Source organism: Coptis chinensis, chromosome 7 (assembly GCF_015680905.1).
Source record: "Coptis chinensis isolate HL-2020 chromosome 7, ASM1568090v1, whole genome shotgun sequence".
In the NCBI taxonomy this organism is placed as follows: Eukaryota; Viridiplantae; Streptophyta; class Magnoliopsida; order Ranunculales; family Ranunculaceae; genus Coptis; species Coptis chinensis.
In genome coordinates this window covers 93,304,945-93,325,936 of record NC_141462.1, presented here as the reverse complement: position 1 = coordinate 93,325,936, position 20,992 = coordinate 93,304,945, and the positions used below count along the sequence as shown (strand labels likewise).

At 37.4% G+C, this 20,992-nt stretch overlaps 1 protein-coding gene across 1 annotated transcript; it reads right to left on the bottom strand.

The window, feature by feature from the left end:
- Positions 1–4,919: 4,919 nt before the first annotated feature.
- LOC147490072 (ENTH/VHS/GAT family protein) lies at positions 4,920–11,529 on the bottom strand. The gene is made up of 9 exons (XM_086570887.1): positions 11,263–11,529; positions 10,870–10,948; positions 10,672–10,770; positions 10,337–10,450; positions 9,714–9,877; positions 9,477–9,558; positions 7,823–7,908; positions 6,825–7,094; positions 4,920–6,062 (listed from the first exon to the last, which is right to left on the bottom strand). The coding sequence occupies exons 1-9, from the start codon at positions 11,406–11,408 to the stop codon at positions 5,189–5,191; spliced, it is 1,914 nt and encodes a 637-aa protein (XP_086427013.1). The 5' UTR covers positions 11,409–11,529; the 3' UTR covers positions 4,920–5,188.
- Positions 11,530–20,992: the final 9,463 nt, after the last annotated feature.

Sequence of the window (20,992 nt, the reverse complement as noted above, 5' to 3'; positions counted from 1 at the left end):
CATCTGAGTTCGGCGTAATCTGGAGAACGCCTGCTCAAGGTGAGTGAGGTGGTCAACCGCTTTCTTGCTTTTGACCACCATGTCATCGATATAGACTTCCATGGTGTCGCCCAACATGTCCTGAAACATATTAGTGACGAGCCATTGATAGGTCACGCCTACGTTCTTGAGGCCGAACAGGAGGACGCCAGTTGTAGTAGTAGATTCCCTGTTCGGTGATGAATCAAGTTTTCTCCTATCCTCTTCAGTGAGCGAGTGGAATTTGATTGTATCCATTGTAAGCATCCATAAATGACAAGAGTTCATGGCCGCAAGTCTGGTCTACAAGTCAGTCAATTCTAGGTAAAGGGAAGCTATCTTTAGGTGTTTCCTGGTTGACATTAGTGATGTCGACGCAGAGGCGAACTGTGTCGTTCTTTTTTGGGACTGCTACTATGTTAGTGATCCAGTCTGGGTAATCGACCTTCCCGATGAAGCCGACTTGTTTGAGTTTGTCGACCTCATCATTGATTGCTTTTTGAAATCTCAGGGATAGCCTCCTAGGTCGCTGTCGAATTAGTCTAGCATTAAGGTTGGCGTTTAATCTATGACATGCAACACTAGGGTCGATACTAGGAGCATCGATATACGACCAAACGAAAACATTTTTATTCATTGATAAAAAGTTTACAAGATGGGCCTTGCATGTAAGGTCAAGGTTAGCCCCCACATAGACGAACTTGGGATCGTCTTCTGTTCCTAAGTTCACTCGCTCCTTTTCTTCAGTTTGAACTGCGGCTTTTGAAAATGAGGCGACCTCTGGGGAACTGGTCTCTGGTGGTGCTTTGTTGATATGAGGAATTGAGGTCTTGGCTACAGGAGTTGGAGCAACCTCTGTGATTACGACAACAGGGGCTGATGCGACCTCTGTGGTCATGACAACAGGGGCTGGTGTGATATCTGGAATCTATACTGGTGGACTAACAAATGCTGGGGCGACCTCTGGGGTCCTGACTGGTGGAGTAACAAGTGCTGGGGCGACCTCTGGGGTCCTGACGGACGAATATACTTTTTTGATAAAGCCCCCAGCATTTTGCTTTGGTGCATTGGATTTGACCTCAGCGATTAAATCTTTGGCCATCGTGTAGCTGGTGGGCTCGCTTCTTGTGCTGATAGATGGGTCAACGGACTTGTTCGCTGAGAGGATCTGATTACAGTGATAAGTCTCGAGCTTGATTGCTACGCGAAACTCCATCATACCCCTAGGGCTAGGAAAGCAGAGTACCTGATATAGTGTTGATGGTATAACTTGTGTTTGGTGGATCCAACGCCGTCCTAGGATGGCATTATAGGACGATTGGATGTCTAGAATGCTGAAACACATGTTGAAGCTGACTTTGTCTTCCCTGGATCCAACAAAGACTGGGAGTATGATGTCACCAATTGGGTCGGCTCTGGAGCCATTGAACCCATAGAGAGGAGCTATAGGGTCTATGAAGACCGATTAGATTCATCTCTTGGATGGTATGGTAGAACAAGATGTCGCACAAACTACCGGGATCTATCAGGACATGTTTGACTGTCTAGTCGCTGATTTTGATATGGATCACTAAGGCATCATTATGAGGGAGGCAAACCTTTTGAGATCGGCCTCTGTGAATGTTATATCACCTGAGTTGCAACCTGAACTGCATGGGGCAGGTGTGGCCTGTGAAGAGAACTGGTAAACTTCTTGGAGAGCACCTACGCGCCTCCTTTTTTTTCTCTAGAGGATACAACAAAATCGTCCTGGAATGTTATCATGTATATCGTTCTGTCATTATCTCTGTCTGACGAATGTTAACAGCGCTCATGGTGGGAATGGTCGCTGGGATGTCCTCTACTACGAGAGCGAGCTTGGACACTCTGGCGTTTATGGCGAGCTGGAGATCTACTGCGCTCTCTGCGAGCCATGAGCTTATGGCGCAGGTCACCATCAACTATATTGGTATAATACTTGATATGTCATGATTCGATGAGGTCTTGGAGGTAATGCTTGAACCCCCAGCACTCATCGGTCTCATGACATTTTGCTCGGTGGAAGGCACAGTAAGGCTTGCCAGGGTGATTTTCTGGTTGTCGTATATCAGGTCGGTAATATATAGCTCGCTTGATCTTGTCCAGTATGTAACTGGGAGATCGGGTGAGTACAGTGAACTCGCGGTTGTTGCTTGACCTATTCCCAATCTTCTGTCCTTGCTGTCTGGGCAACTTTTTTGAAGCTGGGGGGTCATCAGAGATTGCTGCTACTTCTTGTTCTTCTGCTAGGCCGTGACGTTTCAGGCTTTTTTGTAACTTAATGTACTTGTCTACTCGAGCGTACAGCTCAGATAAAATTTCTGGTCTTTCTTTCATGAGCGATCTGGAGAGCGCTGTGTTGCATACTCGGCAGACGTTGGAGAATAAACTATTTTCATATAGAGGGCTACATTTTCAAATTCATTTTACTTTGTTGCTTGACCCAAATGGTGGAGTTCAAGGGCAATTGCTTACTCTTCCTCTCCGACTCGCGTTACGTGAGGTTAAATCTCAATTACACGTTATGTTTCTTGATAAGGGCAATTAGACTTGATTGGTTTTTGTCAAATTTGCGAATTGGCTGTAGATTTTCAAAGTAAAAGCCTAGAAGCATGAATACATTATTTATGCCAAACAGATCATATTTAAGCAAATAGATTGTCTCACAATGTGCACTTCCTCTCTTCACCGGCTAACAAAATTTAAACTGATTCCCAAGACAAAAAAATAATGAGTCCTGTTACTGCCAGATTTTTTACCAATGGCATATTTGAATAATGGGTTAACAGAATCCCGAGTTGGGCCGGGGTCTGCCCATTGTGTTGGGTGCAACTTCTAAACCATACACCCCCAACCAAAACACTCAACAAACTGAGAAACCGGCAATAGCCAATACCACCCTTCGTCAAATTCACAAACCCTCGATTTTGAAACTCTCCATCAAACTCTCAATTTGATAACTCTCCATCAAACTCTCGATTTCATATTACATAGCACAATGGAGTTTGAACAATCTGCCTTACACCATTTGCCTCCTTGTAAGCTTTGTCGCAGACCATCCAATGTAAATTCCCATTTAAGATTATAGATTTATAGGGGTTTTTTCATTAGATGGAGGATAAGTAAAGGTGCTAACTGCTCTCTATCTACCGGACATCAAACCATGTAAAGAAACCTGGAAGTTTCCATCTGTCAGGGGACATACAGATAAAACTGTGTAATCCATGTAGGCTGGGTGGAAGAAAAGCCCACAAATGTGAGCATAAGGAATCTCTATATTTTGTTATGTGATGGGATTGCACATATATAACACTTTGGGTGATCTGAACAGAAGGAACCCATTGTAGGAACCGTAAAAGCCATCCAAACAATAGTTGCGTTTGGTGATCTTCTTAGCCGTTTTATCAATGAATTTAACATGTAGCTCGCAAACAGAATGGTCATGGTTGAAAGCAATGATTGGAGTAGCTCGACGAAGGTGCATTTCAACAAAAGATGGACTTGTTGTAATGCCGCGAAGTTGCGTATCACGTGCACAACGGACTAAGCACTCAGCAGGAAGTCTACTCAAAATGTTGTAGATTATCTCTTTAGGTAGATCAGGTCCTTGAACTCTTGTACTCCTTGAAAATAGTTTATATATCTTACGCAAGAGAAATTGAACACTTGGTAGGGATGAAGATCCCTTCATAATATCTGTAAAATAGTAAATGTCGGGAGAAGGAGAATATTCACATTGAGCAAAAACTCAAAAGTATATACACTGAAACGTTTTAGGTTTTCAAAATTAAATTGTTAATGGATAATATAGATACATATTGCAAATAATTAGATTTCAGAGAGAGAGAAAGAAAATAAACAAACGAAAGAATAAGAAAACACTATAAAATTAAGCATGTTAATGGTACCTTGTTTGATTGAGTTGTGAGGATGAACGACATGGCCACACCGTTCAAGAGGCAAAAAAACAGAAAAGTCATTTTTTCCAAGTTCAAATCCCAAACCATACTTGTCACACCGCTTTGGACCTAAGCAGCCAACCGCTCAAAAAGGCAAAAAAGATAAGTTATTTTTTCCAAGCTCAAATCCAACGCCACACCGTTTGGGGACTATTCAAACGGTGTGGCCACACCGGCAAGTTTTTTTAGTCCATATGTCAAACGATTATGGCCACATCATCGTTGGACTCACCCGCATGGTGTGACCGCACCATTTGGTGTGTAAATACAAACGACCTAGCCGGGTCATTTAAGCCTCAAATTTTCTCTTTCAGCCACATCACTGTACACCTCAATAATTACTACATGCATAATTACGTTTAATTTAGATTTACCTTATTCTTATTAAATGCATCATGATTCATTCCTCTATTTTCTTCACTTTGAACTTGTTATACATTTTCTTTTTGAATGGGGTCATTTAGAACTTGTTATACATTTTTTTCTTGAATGGGGTCATGAAGCATTACATTTTCTTCGTCATCTTCATGTTCTAAAATGGAGTTTGGCTCTTCCATTAGTGTTTAGTGTTAGTGCTATTATTTTTAAGAGTTTATGGTTTTGATAGTGGAAGAGAAGAAGAAGATAAAGGCTGAAAAGGTTGCAACAAGTCAAATTCACTTTGGTTTGGGAGGTCACCAACACAAAATAAATTTTGGGAACCAATGACATATTTGTAATAAGTGTTTTAGTTTTTAGGGTCTGCCCAACACAATATGGGTCAGGCAGTAACAAACACCAAAATAATTGACTAGTTCAATTTTTAACTTTTCAAGAAACACAGGGCGTAGCACAGTGCACCTTCCATAAGACGCTGTCATAACTAGAAGAACGTATGAACGCAACAGAACCTACTCATGATGTGGCGAAAATAGACAGGAACTATAAGACTTCAATTCTCAGACAGTATATATATTTATACAGCATGTGGCAAGGGAGATAATTCAGTCACAAAAGAGGAGAAAATAAAACATAGGAAGAATGATCAGACTCGTAGGGGCACTTCAGTCCTGACTGACAATTGTCGAAGCTGAATGTGTTGCATCCTAAAAAATCTATGACAACAATGACACGAAGGAAAATATACATGATTCACAAATAAAATCGAGTCTCAAGAGAAGCAGCAGTACCAGAATATTATACATTGATTAATTTCACTTCCTGCTCACCATACTTTGCCCTGACATTCCTGACAATGTAGAGGTGCTTGTCGTTGTTTTGGGCCCACCATCTGATTTCCCAAGCACATTTAAATCTTCAAATAATCTGTACGAGGGAACAAATGGCTTGGTGCCAGTTGCAGAACTCGCATGGTGCTGGGTAGAGTTCATCTGTGTTTCCCCATACACAGGGAACGAATTATAGTTTTGCAACGGTCTTGCCCCGTTTGGGGGACTATAAGAAGCAGGAGCATTGGCACGAGGAGTCAGGAATGGATAAGGGGTAGATGCAGATGACTGAATCAGGTTTGAATTGGTGGAGCTTGTTGCCCATGGTGGTGGAGGATAATTGACCGAGTACTGGGGATATTGAGGTTGTTGTGGTTGTGGTTGTGGTTGTGATTGTGCTTGCGGTTGTGGATGTGTTGGCGCTTGTAATTGGGGTTGCAATTGAGGGTTGGATATGGAATTAGATTGAGGCTGGGCCCAGGGAACAACATAATTGTTAAATGGAGCTTGCCCTTGGTATCCAGGGAATGGCTGTGCTCCGTAAGGATACCCTTGTGTGATAGGGGAAACAGGCACTTGATGCATGGTTTGGTTAGAGGTTGATGGAGGAGTAAGAGGGGTATTGGGTGAGGCTGATCCTGTTGACAAGGTGATGCTCAAAAGATCAATCATGTCCTGTTCTTTGGTGGTAGTCCTAACAGGATTAGGTGGGTCAGGCAGAGCCAGTGCATTGCTTGGGATGGGGGTTGAGGTTGCTGCCCCTGTTGTTTGGCTTTCAATATTGCTTACACTTGATGAGGCCACACCTTCAATTCCACTAGGCGTACTTTCAGATGGCACAACTCTGTCTTTTGTTCGCCTGCATTTATGATAAATGAAAATAATGAGAAGTAACTAATGAAATGTCAGACCAGAATTGAGAATATGCATTTTAGGACTAACAATTAATAGGACTTCATGGAGGACCCATGGAGTGTCCATATGGTCTTCACTCTTCAAATTGGGGAAATGCTCTTTTCAGAAGGGTAAAAATGTTGGACTGAGCTAACTTTATGACGATGGCCTGTATCTCCCTCCAATAGAAATAATCAGAAATCGGAAAATGGATAAAAACAGAAAGGGCTTGGAATCATGATGACTTGATTCACTTAGAAACTTAAGAATTTTTTGCTATTTAGCACGTAATTTTATGGATGATATCATACTCATTAGCATGGGGACACATACAAAAAGGAAAACTTTTGAAGTCGATCTCCTCAACATGGACACCATCAGTGACCAGGGAAAAAACAATAAAGCTAACAATATATAGACGAGACAGAGCACATCAAATATGGAGTTCCAAGGATCATTAAATAACTATCCAAATTGTTTAGGGCGAGAGATAGTGGATAGCATCCTAGAATGTATGAATCCATTAAAATTGCTCATCATTATGTTTAACCCATGGGAACTTATGAGTCAAATTATCAGGGATGTCATTATTGTCAAATTTCAGCAAATTCTGAAACTTGTAGCCCTGCACCACCATAGACTGCCAGATGCTTTCCAGATAAAAGAAGAGAGAAAAAAAAGGGAGAAAGAATTAACAACTAAAAATAGGTGGCAGTTGTCAGCATACCTGCGAGCTAGCTGTGCAAAGTCATCATTCTCTTCTTCCTCCTCTTCAAGTTGGTTACTCGTCGTAACAGCTATTGGTGATGTAGGGGTAGCATTTGATCTGGGTTGCTCAGTTGACCTGGGGTTGGAGTATATCACCTCATTTGATCTGGGGCTAGGCTCTCTCAGTTCATTTGGAAGGGGTGAACCAGATGCTATAGCATCATGCTTCACAAGCAAACTCTGAAGGCCATCATTCAATATAAGACCTTGGCCAAGGAGTTCTTCATCTCTATCAAAATCAGAAAAGGAGGATATTTTATATATATGAACCAAAGAAGAGTTTTAAAATATAAGATATTTACTATCCTAAAACCCCAAAATGGGGTTCAAGAATATAAATTTTACTATACCATAAACGAACTTTATCTTTTGTTTACAGCTTTGGTTGAGAATTGAGATAACTATCTTGAAATATACTTGTCTATATCCATATCGTTTTCCCACCAATGAAGTACTCGCGCTGTTAATTTTGTTACTGTTCCTTTTTGGACGTAAGCGAACTCCCAAACATTATAAGCGTCAAACTTAATACCAATTTGTAATAAGTGGAAAGGGCCAATAACACTTATACTATACTGCACGGCTTCACACATCCCATGTGGGACTATAACAAGCATCTAACACAAACCAAAGCATTCAGTTTAGCAATTCAAGAATTCTTCAAATACTTAACAAACTTGCAACAGATCAAACAATTTGCAATCAAATGTCATCTATCCCCACTCCTATACTGGCTACCCAAAATTCCCAAGAGCCTCATTAGCCTTCAGTATTCCTACTCATTCACTTCTTACTTCTCAGCTCTGCTTCGGTCGGTTTACAGATACTTCACACCATGACTAGGCCATTCGAGAAAGAAGTCCTCACTAACTATCCAACTAAATCAATACATACAACTGCTATGTACTGCAGCAGTATCAAGGTGGACGAGACTGTAAAGAATCCAAGAAGGCTTACCCAGTTGTGGTTAGCATCTGCATAAGTTTCTTCTGGTTGGAGCGACATTGACTGACAAGATCAACAATGACTTCATCTTTAACTGCCTACACATAGAAGTCCAATATGCAGGATTAGCTTATAATCCTCTGAAGTCTTAAAAAAAGATATATTGTACAAAACAAGTACCAAAAGCAGTAATAAGGAGACCTCATCTCTTCAAAATACAAAATTTAGTCTTTAAAGAAAGAAATGTTAAAGTGAAATCGGTTTCCAGTTAAAATTGAGTGGAAATTTGGGATCTGCTACTAGCGAAGAGATGGTCATGTTTGGCACCTTGATACTGCATTTCATTGGGTCTGATAGGGTTTAATCAAAATGGGTCTCCATACTATTGATCAAATATCAAATAAACGAATGATTCTTACTGGGGTATTAGACCAACCTGACCATTGATTTGACAAAAGATGATAAAAAAAACCATTATAAACCTAATTTGGGTTGGTTATTCAATTTGATATGCATGTTTACTGATCCATCGGTCCCAGTGACCCAGCTTGACTAAATAGGTGACTATAACCACTTGACCTTTGTAATATATCTGAAAGTTGAAAAAATGAATTACCACTGATCAGCCATTACAGTGAAATAGTCAGGGTCACTCTGCTCCAGGCTACTTCTCCATAGGCGAAGTATCTGTGTCTGACACGTATTGGATACCGATACTTCCCAATAGCCTCCAACACGTGTCAGATACTCCATCTGGAGTATCCAACTTATTAGATATATGTTTTACAATTTTGGACACGCTTGGGAACACTGGGGACATGCAAGGGAGCTTACCTTTTCTTTTCAGTGATTAAAAAAAACCCATAAACAATGCGTTTTATTCACTTGTTTAAAACAAAACAGTAGGCAGACGGGACCCATATAAGGGTTCTATGCTGCTTATTGCTTGAGCTGTTAAATTAGATGAGTCAACTGAATTTGGTGGAGAATGTTAATTTTTAATTGTAAAACCATATTCATAATTTTTGGAATGTGTCTTTCCCGTATCTGTATCCTATTTTTTCGAAAAATGCCCTATCGGAGTATCCGAATGTCTGTGTCGGGAGTCAGTGTATGTGCTTCATAGCTCAGCTGAGCCATTTCCTGACAATGGATGCAATTTCCATTACAATCACCGGGATTGATGAACCTAAATAATCCATGATAAAGTTTGGTCATCTAGATTGAGCATTGGTGGTGACTTATAACACAACTCAAGTCGGGTCAAAGTCAGGGATTTGGAGGCATTGTGCAATACAGCCTTGACAATGACACTTAACAAGAATATAGCAGTCTAATAACTTGACTCAAATTGGATTGACCTACGCTCCAATGGGTTTAGATAGGGTTGAGCTTTGGTTGGATTGGGTCATGAGTAGAAAGCTCATGTGCTCAGCTATTATATCGTCTGAGCTCACCTAAAACCACCTGGGTTTTATATTATATTATTATATTCGTAAATACATACACGGCTTGTTTATTTTGGATAGTGAATCCTAAAAGGGCATGTTTGCATTATTCAATTCATAGTTGGTAGCTACCAGACAGAAGATACCACTTATAAAACTTAAGTATATAATAAACATAAGAAAAACTTGGCAACAATAAAAACTGTAACTGCAGATACCTCACGATCATTAGTATTCACAGCCTGCAGCATGTCACCAAGGAGATCCATTACACTCCGCATAGAATCCAAGCTAGATATACTGAAGGGACAATTGACCAGAAGTTTAGACAGACTGGCAATCCAGTGAGAAAAATTACAAAACTTCCAGAAATACTAGATCCAAAACAAGTTTGAAGGGTCAAGAAACAAACCGATATAGAAAATGAAATCTCGAATCAAATTTTAAAGGCTCACCTTAAATTTTCCATTTCAGATGCCATTGCTTCATCAAGCCTTATTGAAGTGTTATTAGGCATTCCATAGCCTGCCTGAGAGTGTCTCATCAACGGATTTGTAACAGGTGGTGTAAATATTGGAGCAGCATCTCGTGAACGCTGGGGGAATTCCACTCCAGACCGCTGGCGTCATTAAGAATCTTATGAATCAAAAGGTTCTTTACCATAAGAATGTTTTCAACTAATTATCTTAATATATGCACGTGTAAAAGGACTTCTATGATTTTGGTTCATGTTACATGCATGTAGAATAGGATCACACAGACTGTGCTAGGGAGGAGTGCATCTTCATGTCAAACCTTCACCAACCCTCCATATAAATTTGAAGCACATATACCCACCAAACTATTAAAAAATTAGTATGAGTGCGACGATGAGGGGAGAAATAATCCCAAATCTTTACTACTTTGTTCACTTTGCAAACACTAGGGAAGTAATTTAGGGCAGACCACATTGCGGCTCTTAACAAAGGAGTTCAACCAATCCATAGATCAAATAAAGTACATGTGGAACATATCAAACTTACACAAAGGACAAATAGAACAATGAAAACAATACTGAACTGTAACATCATATGCTCACCCTTAATTCTTCATATGCCCAATAGTATTGAGGATATTTTCCTCCAGTCCCACCAAATGCTTCTTGCCAAGAGTCTAGCAGTGCTAATATTTTATCCCTCACTTGCATATCTGTCTGCAACACAAAAGTTTATAAGCGTATTTATAAAAGAGAGGTTATAATATGCAATAGCTGAAATAAGATACTTTAACAAAACACGTCACCTAAAATCAATTTTACGTGCTTATGACCCTCACAACAAAAAACTAAAAAACTACCATTCATTGTGTCATATATAAGGGCACAGATATATTCAATCAACTAACAAGTTGTTAGAACTCTTTTCCAAGACTTACCTTCTTTCTCACAATTTTGATCATCTCCTGTAGAATATTCCTATCCGCAATCTGGAAGTGCACATAATCCCCACAATTCTTTATCATTGTTTCCAACAGCTGCAAAACAAAAATAGAAATCCATTTACTCTAACTACTCTATCTCAACAACTAACTAAACAATACAACCCCCACTATTTCATATATACTGGTAATTACCGTTAACGCAAGAAGTTGAACTTTCGGGTTCTTATGCTGTACGCGTTTCTTCACTGCTTTCACAACATCCTTCGCTTGCCTAATCAAAATTCAACCAACAATTCAACTATCATCTCATCATAGTCCAATATATATACATAAAATTCTCTTGTCTCAAATAACCGCATGCATCATTTTTTCACTATTCTACACACAAAATTAAGCATAAATGTTTTTCCCCTATGCATTAACAACAATAAATTCTAATAAAGAACAAAACTTTGAGCTGAATACTGAAAATAAAAGATGCCCAAGTATTAAAACAAGCTAAAATCAACAAGAAAAAGCATAAAGACTTTGACTTTTCTTCTACATGTTGTATTGGAAATATAAGATATTGATTATTATTATTACCAGTGATGGGTATTGATAGAATCACAGATATCAATATTCATAGTCCAATCAGGACCAATCAATAAATCACTTGTTGCTTTGTCTACATGTACTGTTGCTGAACTTGATGATGATGATGAAGATAATGATAATGATGGTGACATCATCTTTCCCAAACTCTTTCTCTCTCTCTCTCTTTGTTTTCAATAAAATTTTGCAGAAGAAGAAAAAAAGTAATTCAAGTTTCTCTTCTTTCTTACAAAACGATGATGAAGAATTTTTTCTATTTCCTCGTTTGGCTTCTTTGGTTTCTTGTTAAATGTGTTGTGGTGGAACCGGTTGTAGAGTTAAACATTTGCGTATGCACTCGAAATGCATTTACGAGACAAGTGATTGGTTTCGGCGATGTATTTCGACGGTGGGAAAAGCGGATGCATGTTAATATGTGTGGAAGCTGTTGTATAAGAAGAAAATTATTTGGTCTTATGTGGAGTTGCACTTATGTGAATTATTATTGTGTGGTACTGGTGTACTTGTGTTTCCTATAGTTGGATTTGGACCCACTATATCCACGTCGCTTTAATCCGATGCACTAATGTTCAATCAACATAGCAATTACAATCCCTAATTTCTTGATAACGATTTTTGTTTATCATGTACAATTTTTAGAGCGTCTTCAATTCAATGGTGATACCTGGATTTTGTTTATACTTGTTGAACGGCTTCGTATGTTTTTGAAACACCAATTTGCTAGCCACTAGATCTTATGAATCTAACTGATCTAATTAAAATTGTCTACCACATTTATTTACCCTTTTAAAATGATGTCATGTAGGACTAACAAAAATAAACTTACGTGTTTTTTTTAAAGTTGTCTACCACGTTTTTACTTTTTAAAATGATCTCTTCTCCATCGCATAAATCATTCTTTTTCTATCTTCTCCATTACCCCAATCTCCATATTTTATTTATTGTTATTATTTGCAGACACCATCAAATTAAGACTTTATTTTTTGCGGAAATATTGAAGTATCTTTATGGAATTTCAATGCTATCATGTAGGTTTGTTTTGGAGGAGTGGAATTTGAAGCTCCACGAAAGGCATAGTTTTGGTGGAAAGACATAGTAGCACATGATTTGAGTACTTAATCGTTTGGATAGTTGAATGAGGTCAGTAGGTCACATTTTTAGCTTGTTAAAGTCGAAATCAAAGTTAACACTAAGGATTCTGTCAGGTTTCCAACAACAAATATTAGTATAGCTGAATGCTAGAGAATGAAGTTTTGAATGTTAAGTGAAAATGGCGTATGCAAAAATCCTCCTATAATATATAACTTTTGGGATCTTTAATTTGTTCAAGGAATTCTTGTATGTACGTACATAGCTACTGTGGAAGGCTTTAATATATGAAGCAGCAAATTAATACTTGTTATTTTTGGCGGAAACAATATTATAGCTCAATCTAGTTGGAAAATGGGCACTGCTTTGGAGGTGCTATTGATGCACTACTACAGAAAAACACATTAACCACAGTTGGTCAATTGGTATATACCACTGTTTTCCTAATAACAGTGGCTTATAGTCATTTACCACGATACAAAACACTTTTATAGTTTTGGAACAAGCAAATACCACTCATTTTGTAAAACAATGGTACATAATACGACATATACCACGATACTATCAAATATAGCCTAATTTATTTTTTGGTATACCTATACCCCACCGTTTAATTGAAAACAGTGGTTTATATTTTGGGAAAAATTACACCTACCGTGACCAAAGCAGTTCTCCAAAATATGATTGGAAACAAAGTCAGAAAAACAAGAAAATAAAAAAGGGAAAAACTCGTTATTCTATAGCAAAACGCTTCTTCTCCATCTCCCACTTCTCTCTCCCCCAATTTCTCGCTACTAGGGTTCAAGCGAGTTGATGAAATCAACACCAAAAAAATTAAAAACAAGTGCCCATGACTTCGAAAAATTTGTAAACATGCCACGACTAACTCCCCATCTCTACACCAAGACGGTATCAACTTCCACCCATCTTATCAAAACCCAAAACAAAAAATTCAATTGCTACGAGGAAGAAGAAAGAGGATTGCAAACGGTGTTCCAATCTCGGTTTCAAAGAGAAAGTCCGAGGATGAGAAAAGGGTAAGAACTATCTAGTCGATTAGCTTTTGCTTCGCCAATTGAACTAGGTCAGTTATTCTTATCTTTATCTTGTTCAAATTGGAAGCATGGTCGGTGATTTATGGTAGTTTGAAAGCTCGGACTGTGGAATTTATAGATTGTGTATGTGGATGCCTAGCCAAAGCCTTATGCCGCAATTACTAACTCTCATCCAAATTTGGAAGGTTGATTGACATTAATTAAGAAGATCCTTTTTAGTTATCCAGCAATATACATCTCAGGGTCTCATTTTTGTTTAAAAAACTAAACCCTCATACAAAGGTAGAAAGTTAAAATTGATCGAGAGTGGCATTTCGAGTATCATAGTCTATTAAACGTCTCACATTTCTTATTACTGTAGCTATAACTATCTAATGCAGGAGAGAAGAGAGTTACAGTTTGTCTTGTACTACGTTCAACAATAGAGATCTCCGCTTGATGCATATAGCAAAACTAAGAATGTGACGGAGGTTGGCTTAGAGACGGTAGGAAGTTGGTGGTTTATGCTAAGTATGTCAATTGTGAGATTGGAGGTTGGCATACTTGTAAGTCTAGCCTACAGGAGGTATTCTAGCAAATTAACCAAAGTTTAAAGGTTGCATATATCATATTTAACTGTTAAAATTAACAAGTTCAGGAGGATAAAACATTTTCTTCCCCAATCCAGTTTCATTGCATTCTAGGTTTTGTTTGGGCAGTTATAGGATTGGCCATCATTCTTTTGGTTTCTATGTCTCATTGTGATAGTAAGGTATAGGGCTGGGATAGTATTTTTCTTGTGTATGTACTTTGTGTTAGTTTTATTAGTTTCTGGCTTTGGGTGGGTTTGTGATTCCTTAGCGTTTTCATTTGTTCGCCATTTTTCTTTTCATTTGTAATACTGTTGCTTACCGTTTTAACTATGTGTTGTATCTTTAATCAGGTTGTTACAATGGTAATTCTAGGAAAACAGAATTTGGTTGTTATTTGTTTATTTTTTTCTTGGTTAAATTGGGTTTTAACTGTAGAAAGATGTGTTGTAATTAATTTGCTTATGCAAACTAGGATATCTCTGTTTTGCTGAACTCTCAATGGTTATAACTTTGGTTGACGATAGAAATTGGGTTTCTTCTATTTCCACAATTCAATTTTGTTTAACTATTTTTTTGGGAATAATCATATCCTTCCAGTGTTCTTGCAGGAAGTGATTTGCAATGCATGTATGAGGTAAAATTGGTTATTAGTTGTATTCATGCATTGTTGTTTTGCTAATTAAGGCCGTTTGTCCGTAGATAAATGGTTAGTCTGAAATTATTTTTCTATTAACTATGAGACATATCACTTTTGGTCTTCTATGCCAAGGTTTGGAACTTGTTAAGGATGAGGACTTTAAGTCGTTCAGATGGCACGTGCTACTATCGCTGCGCTGGCTGCCGCACAAGCATTTCAAGCTCATAACTAAATGACAAAAAGAGGCATCCGGGTCCGACTTTTAACATTGCTTATGTTTATTTGACCGCTAATCGCTTTTGTAATTTGTCTTGCCATGTTGGCCACCGGTATACCGGCATGCATTACTAATATTCCCGATTGACATAATGCTTCTATGTAAGTGTATGTGTGTCTTCAGTTATTATCTTTTGTGTGCACATACGCTAAGCGTTGCTTTGATGCGGGGCTCCGTAAGGTCCATTGTTTCTACTCTTTTGCTCGGCAGTTTAGATGGTTAGCTTCAATTTTTGCTATCGCATAATCCTTTGTTTTGCCTTTTGATCGCCTTAGATCCAATTTTTTTTGGCCACGCTATGACTTACCCATAAAGCCTTAGTCTGATAATCACAACTTGTAATTAATGTTTGAAATGGTACAGGACTGTATGAGGGTTTTAATAATATAATTTCAATTTGGTTGCGTAAAACAAGCGTTGATCACTGGAGGTGAGCTTGTTTTTGTCGCTCACCTCATTTGGTTTATACAAGACTTAAATATGGCATTTATATGAGTTCCAGGTGTCTTCTTAAGTTAGACCATAAGAGTTCCAAAAATGGAGTGGCACAATGATGCCATTACAGTGGCTTGGAGCAGGAGATAAGGGATGCTTATTGTGATTGGTTTCAAAGGGGAGACTTCAAGGTAATATAGTTTACTAGTTAAAGAATCCTTTGTCTTTTTTGTGGTATAACTCTGATGTATCTATGCATCTTTAAAATTCGACCTTATAATTTTATGACAAGTCGTTATTGACGTCAAATGTAGTAAGAGTACAAAAGCTAAAGCTTTGTAAGCAAATCCTAAGCAAGCTCAGGCACATGCACATAAGTCATGCTTCATTCATACTTATTTCACTTGGTACAAGTAGGTCATCGACTACTTCATACTTTTTATGTTCCCCTGCTTTTTAGGGTTGTGTTGGGTCCATGTCTTGCTAATACACTTAAATGCAAGAGAAATTTTTTGCGCATGTCCTAAGTTTGTTGAAGTGGTGCTTTTGTTTCTAAAGCATTTTAAAACCTTCTAGAATAGCTTCGGTAAATTAATCTTTTCACATGCAAGTTCTTTCCTAGCTCAATAGATCATTTTGTTACCGTTGGGTGTGTTGTGTAGGGTATTAATTCAAGAAGACCAAAAAAACAAAAGAACTTTATGCTCTCCAATCTGATGATTATCAATTGCTATTTGTTAAGGTATTATCCGGTTACGCTTCTTTGTGCTTATATTATCCGGGTTCTATATACTTAAATCATATTTATTCATATCATGCCTTCACCGACTTTATCCTTTAGAAGGTTGCCAAATGTTGCATTTTCTTTTTCTTTGTAAGCTTGCTTGTTAAAGAGTCCATAGGGCTAAATTCCTTGAATGAATATATGCCACTCATTCTTAATTGTCTTGATCTTTGATAATTTTCTTTATTTTTTAATCACAACTATTTTTTTTATAGGGTGATCAAACTTTGCTTATTCTAATGTTCTTGGGACGAGAAGGCCAACACAAAGGAGAATGTTCTTGGTGAAGTTATAGAGATTTACATTTTTTTTTCTTTTGTAGTTCTTTCTTTCATTGCAATAGATCGAATTTGGAATACAGAACAAGATGGAATAAGTTGGTTTGGAGGTTTCTGTATATTATATATTTTGCGTGTTGATTAGATTTTGGATTTTGGATTGGGAATGGATTGTGTTTTCGGATCTTGTTTAGAATTAGTCATATGGCAGACCATGGTGTTTTGAATATGTGATGAAGTGGAATGTGATGTGAATAATTTTGTGAAGTTATTAGGTGATTTGGAATATTTAAATAATCAGGAATTTTTTTTAAATAAAAAATATTATATACCACGGTTTTGGAATAACTGTGGCGAACATGGTGACTTTATGCCACGGTTTCTCAAATATCAGTACTTTGTAATAGTCATATACCACGGTTTTTAAAAACTTATTACCACGGTGTTATACGAAACCGTAGTTAATAGGTACAAATTTATACCACGGTTCTGATAAAAGTATTTACTACCCCAGCTGATACCACGGTTTAGAAACAGTGGTAAAAGCCTTTTTACAACTCTTAAAAACAGTGGTATATGACATTTTCTGTAGTAGTGATAGAAATGGTAGTAAAAATGAGGAAAAATTAAATTATGCTACTGGAAATCATGACATAGTCAAAATTATGCTGTTGAAAATTAACACTTCACCTCACATAAACTAGATGCTCAATAGAAGAACTTCTTGAAATGAGTAACAACAAGGTACTCACCCATATCCATAAGACGAGTAGAAATTTGGTGGCATGTATGACCTCCTAAACGGTACCCCATTTATGGATCGAAATGCCGAGGACGAAACTGTTTTATCCCAAGAACATTTTTCGTTTGACTAATATATAGAATGCTACTTAAAAATTTAAACGAAAGAGTTACGTTGTTTTTTATTTTGGAGTTGGCCTTTAGAGTTTTCATAATTTCTCTTCTGTCTCAATGGCTTCTAAGACAAAAAAAAAAAAGTTAACGACTATTTACACAAGAAGCACCAACAAAGAGAGCCAGAGCAACACAGGTAATGTTTCATAAGCTGGATTGTTGGTACTATTTTTGGTTAGTCTTGTTGTTAGATGTTGCTCCACAATTTAACTCTCACTAAATTTAGCTCGAAATTTATCCTACATACTTACGTCTAGTTATCTGTACGTTGTGGAAAAAATTTGTATTGGTAATGCCAGGTTGTTGATGACGCAACAAAGAAAAATGTTATTGAACTGGAACGACTTCAACAATCTTTATAGGATGAACTCATTACCTTAAGGAGGAGTATCCACAGGAAGACACCTAATAATGAGCTTCATAGAAAACTGGAACAAATGACCAAAGAACATATATAACTTCAAAATTTTGCTTGAAATTGTGACATATCGAGAGCCAACTCTACTAGTTTTCAACATTAAAATGACTTGTCCACAAGTACAAATTCACAAATATAATTAACCATTTGATACAATACGACATACACAGTTTCGAAACCTACAAAATAAATGAAAAGGCTCCTAAAAAAGCTCCTCTCCTCTGTTAGAGTTTCTCCTCTTCTTGCAAAATGCACTTTGATAAGCACCCAAAAATGTATTATGAAACCCCATTGAGACATATAAATTTGGTTAATTATGTGTTTAATAATCATGAAATAAATATGTTTTCATACTTTTGCAGGTATTCGCAGTAAACATGGAAATATTGGTTAAACCTGCGATAAAGCACGGGGAACGACGTATATATGAATTCTTCCAAATCCGCGACGAAGCATCAAACTTCCTAAGCTCCTACCTCTTGAACCAGACTCGAATGCAACAAGTGAGTCGCTTTCATAATCGGGCGATGAACTCTTCGTGATAGGGGAAATTGTAAAATTGCCCAAAGATCGGATCACCATCGATCAGCATTATGGACCCACTATGTGGGCCTACAAGATTGGATGAGTAATCAATTATGGAGCATGTCAAGACAAAAATGACAAATTATTGGTGCAAAGTTGACACCTTGCATGTAATTAATTAGATTAGGTGTTAATAGTGAAAAAAGGGTAAGGTGTCACTTTGTTTTAATGTGGTGGATAAAAATGAAGTAAATGTGGTTTGATGTTTCACGTGGGAGAAAATGAGATTTCTCTCAAATGGAGAAGAAAACAAAACAAGTGGGGAGGACACTCCATTTACTCCCTTGACTTCTTTTCCTTACCTTGTATTATTTTAGTTCCTTAGTCTTAGATTTTTATTTTGGTAAGAAATAGCTTGTAATAGTTTTAATGGAGGAAACCTTGTGTTCCTCTTGAAAAATTCTCACTTCTTCATGTAAGTGAGTATATAAATAAATAGTTCTCTCTCTCTCTCTCTCTCTCTCTCTCTCTCTCTCTCTCTCTCTCTCTCTCTCTCTCTCTCTCTCTCTCTCTCTCTCTCTCTCTCTTTTTACATTCCATACTTGTTTTAGTGTTCTCCCAAGGATCATGAAGAGTGGAGGACACTCCATTTACTCCCTTGACTTCTTTTCCTTACCTTGTATTATTTTAGTTCCTTAGTCTTAGATTTTTATTTAATTTTTATTTTGGTAAGAAATAGCTTGTAATAGTTTTAATGGATAGTTTTAATGGAGGAAACCTTGTGTTCCTCTTGAAAAATTCTCACTTCTTCATGTAAGTGAGTATATAAATAAATAGTTTTCTTCTTTTTCTTCTCTCTCTCTCTCTCTCTCTCTCTCTCTCTCTCTCTCTCTCTCTCTCTCTCTCTCTCTCTCTCTCTCTCTTTACATTCCACACTTGTTTTAGTGTTCTCCCAAGGATCATGAGCTAACTTTCCTTTTTTGGGGAGTTAATAAAACTCATGTGAGGGAAAATCTTTGTTGTTTGGTTTAGTAAGTTGTTTAGGAACAACAACTAGACCTACATCCTATCCCAAAATGATAGTTGGTGTAGTGTCTAGTTAGGGATCAAAGTGATGAGCTTAGAGATAAGTTATTGCTTTGGTTCCACATGCTAGCATGTATGAGCTTAGAGATGAGTCATATATGTTAGGGATCAAGTTTTCTTTTATTAGGACTTGTCTATGAGTTCTAGGAAGATAATAATGAACTTATTAAAATCAAATAACAAAGGTTATCTTCACATGAGGAGGATTAACTCTCCACCTTTGTTTTTAGTAAAATTTTATTGTGTCTTAGTTGCATGATTTTTGTAACTTAATGTTTTTAATTTTTGTGTAGTAAAGAAACCAAGTATTTAGTATTAATATAATCATATTTAAACTTACTCACTAGTTCCCTAAAGAGTAAAACAACCAAGTTGTAGTTTGTCCTAAGCTTTAGGTTGGTTCGAATCCTTACTCCAACTATATGAACACGAAGATCGTGAGTAAGGAAAAACTTTGAATTTGCACTTTCGCCAAAGAAGAGAAGGAATTCTCTAACATAGCAAAAGACAAATATCAAAATGGCGCTGCTGCCGTTCTAAAGGCATAGGACTTGTGCTACAGATTGGAATTTGCTCCAAGGGGAAACCCCCCTCTCATCCTCCCTTATTTTTTGCTGTTTTTCCGTTTTTTTTTATTTCTTTGTCGTCGCCAAACAAACGACCTGACCTCTATCGAATTTTTTGCTGTACTTCCAGGTACAAAAAGTTAGGACTGATAAAGTAACCTACACAAGATCCTAAGGTTTCTGTGAAAAGTTGAACTCATTGTGGCATAATCAACACGCTGCGGCGATGTAATCGAACTTCAGCGTCCGCGTAGTGTAACCCGGCCCCGCTTGGGTGTATTTCTCTTTTGTCGTTCTGTTCTACCTCCAAAGATCTACCGATAAAATCCTGATCCATATCTAGGCCTAACTCTCTGGAATTGTGACATAAAATTCGAATATCTTCTGGGATTAATTACATTGACGGATTGAAACGTCTGTTTCATATCTTTGGCGGACTTGCGGGAAGCAACAGGTTCCAAGTTTTTATTGTTTTTGCATGAATGTCATGTACGTAGTTATTATGTGCTAATTTATGGATTATTATTTACGTGTTAGCCTAGAAATATGCATGAATCATGTTCATATACACAGAAATATTTATATCACGATTAACCTGGCATGAATTGTATCTTAATGTATATATACATATAAATGGTAATGCTTTTGCATGGTTATCCGCCTTTCTAATGATAAGTGTCTATTGTTGCATGTTTAGTATTTCTCTCGATAAGATAAGTACATGTCTTGTATAATACTTTGATTTTGTCAAGAAAGAGGAGAACATTCCAATGAGGGTTAAAATATGAGTTGGGTAAGTTGTTTCTAAACCCTACGGGGTGAAGCTATTCTCTATATGACACTCATGAATTTCAATCAAGATATTGCCAAATCGTTTTTATTATGCAATACAAGAGTCGATTTTTAGTCTATGTATAATATGTTGCATGTTTAGTTTTAGCATTGTCTTATTTATATGCGTCGCATTATACTATATTAGCATGATAATCAGATTTAGATATATGTGAGTGATTCAAATTTGCTCATATCGCTTTGATATATCGTCCTCACGTAATATCTATCTACAAATTAGCGCACATATATG

Coding starts and splice junctions, on each gene's coding strand:
- LOC147490072 (XM_086570887.1), bottom strand. CDS start 11,408: ATGATGTCACCATCATTATCATTATCTTCATCATCATCATCAAGTTCA. Junction 9,878..10,336: donor GGGCATATGAAGAATTAAGG/GTGAGCATATGA, acceptor TAATGACGCCAG/CGGTCTGGAGTGGAATTCCC. Junction 6,063..6,824: donor TTTGCACAGCTAGCTCGCAG/GTATGCTGACAA, acceptor TCATAAATGCAG/GCGAACAAAAGACAGAGTTG.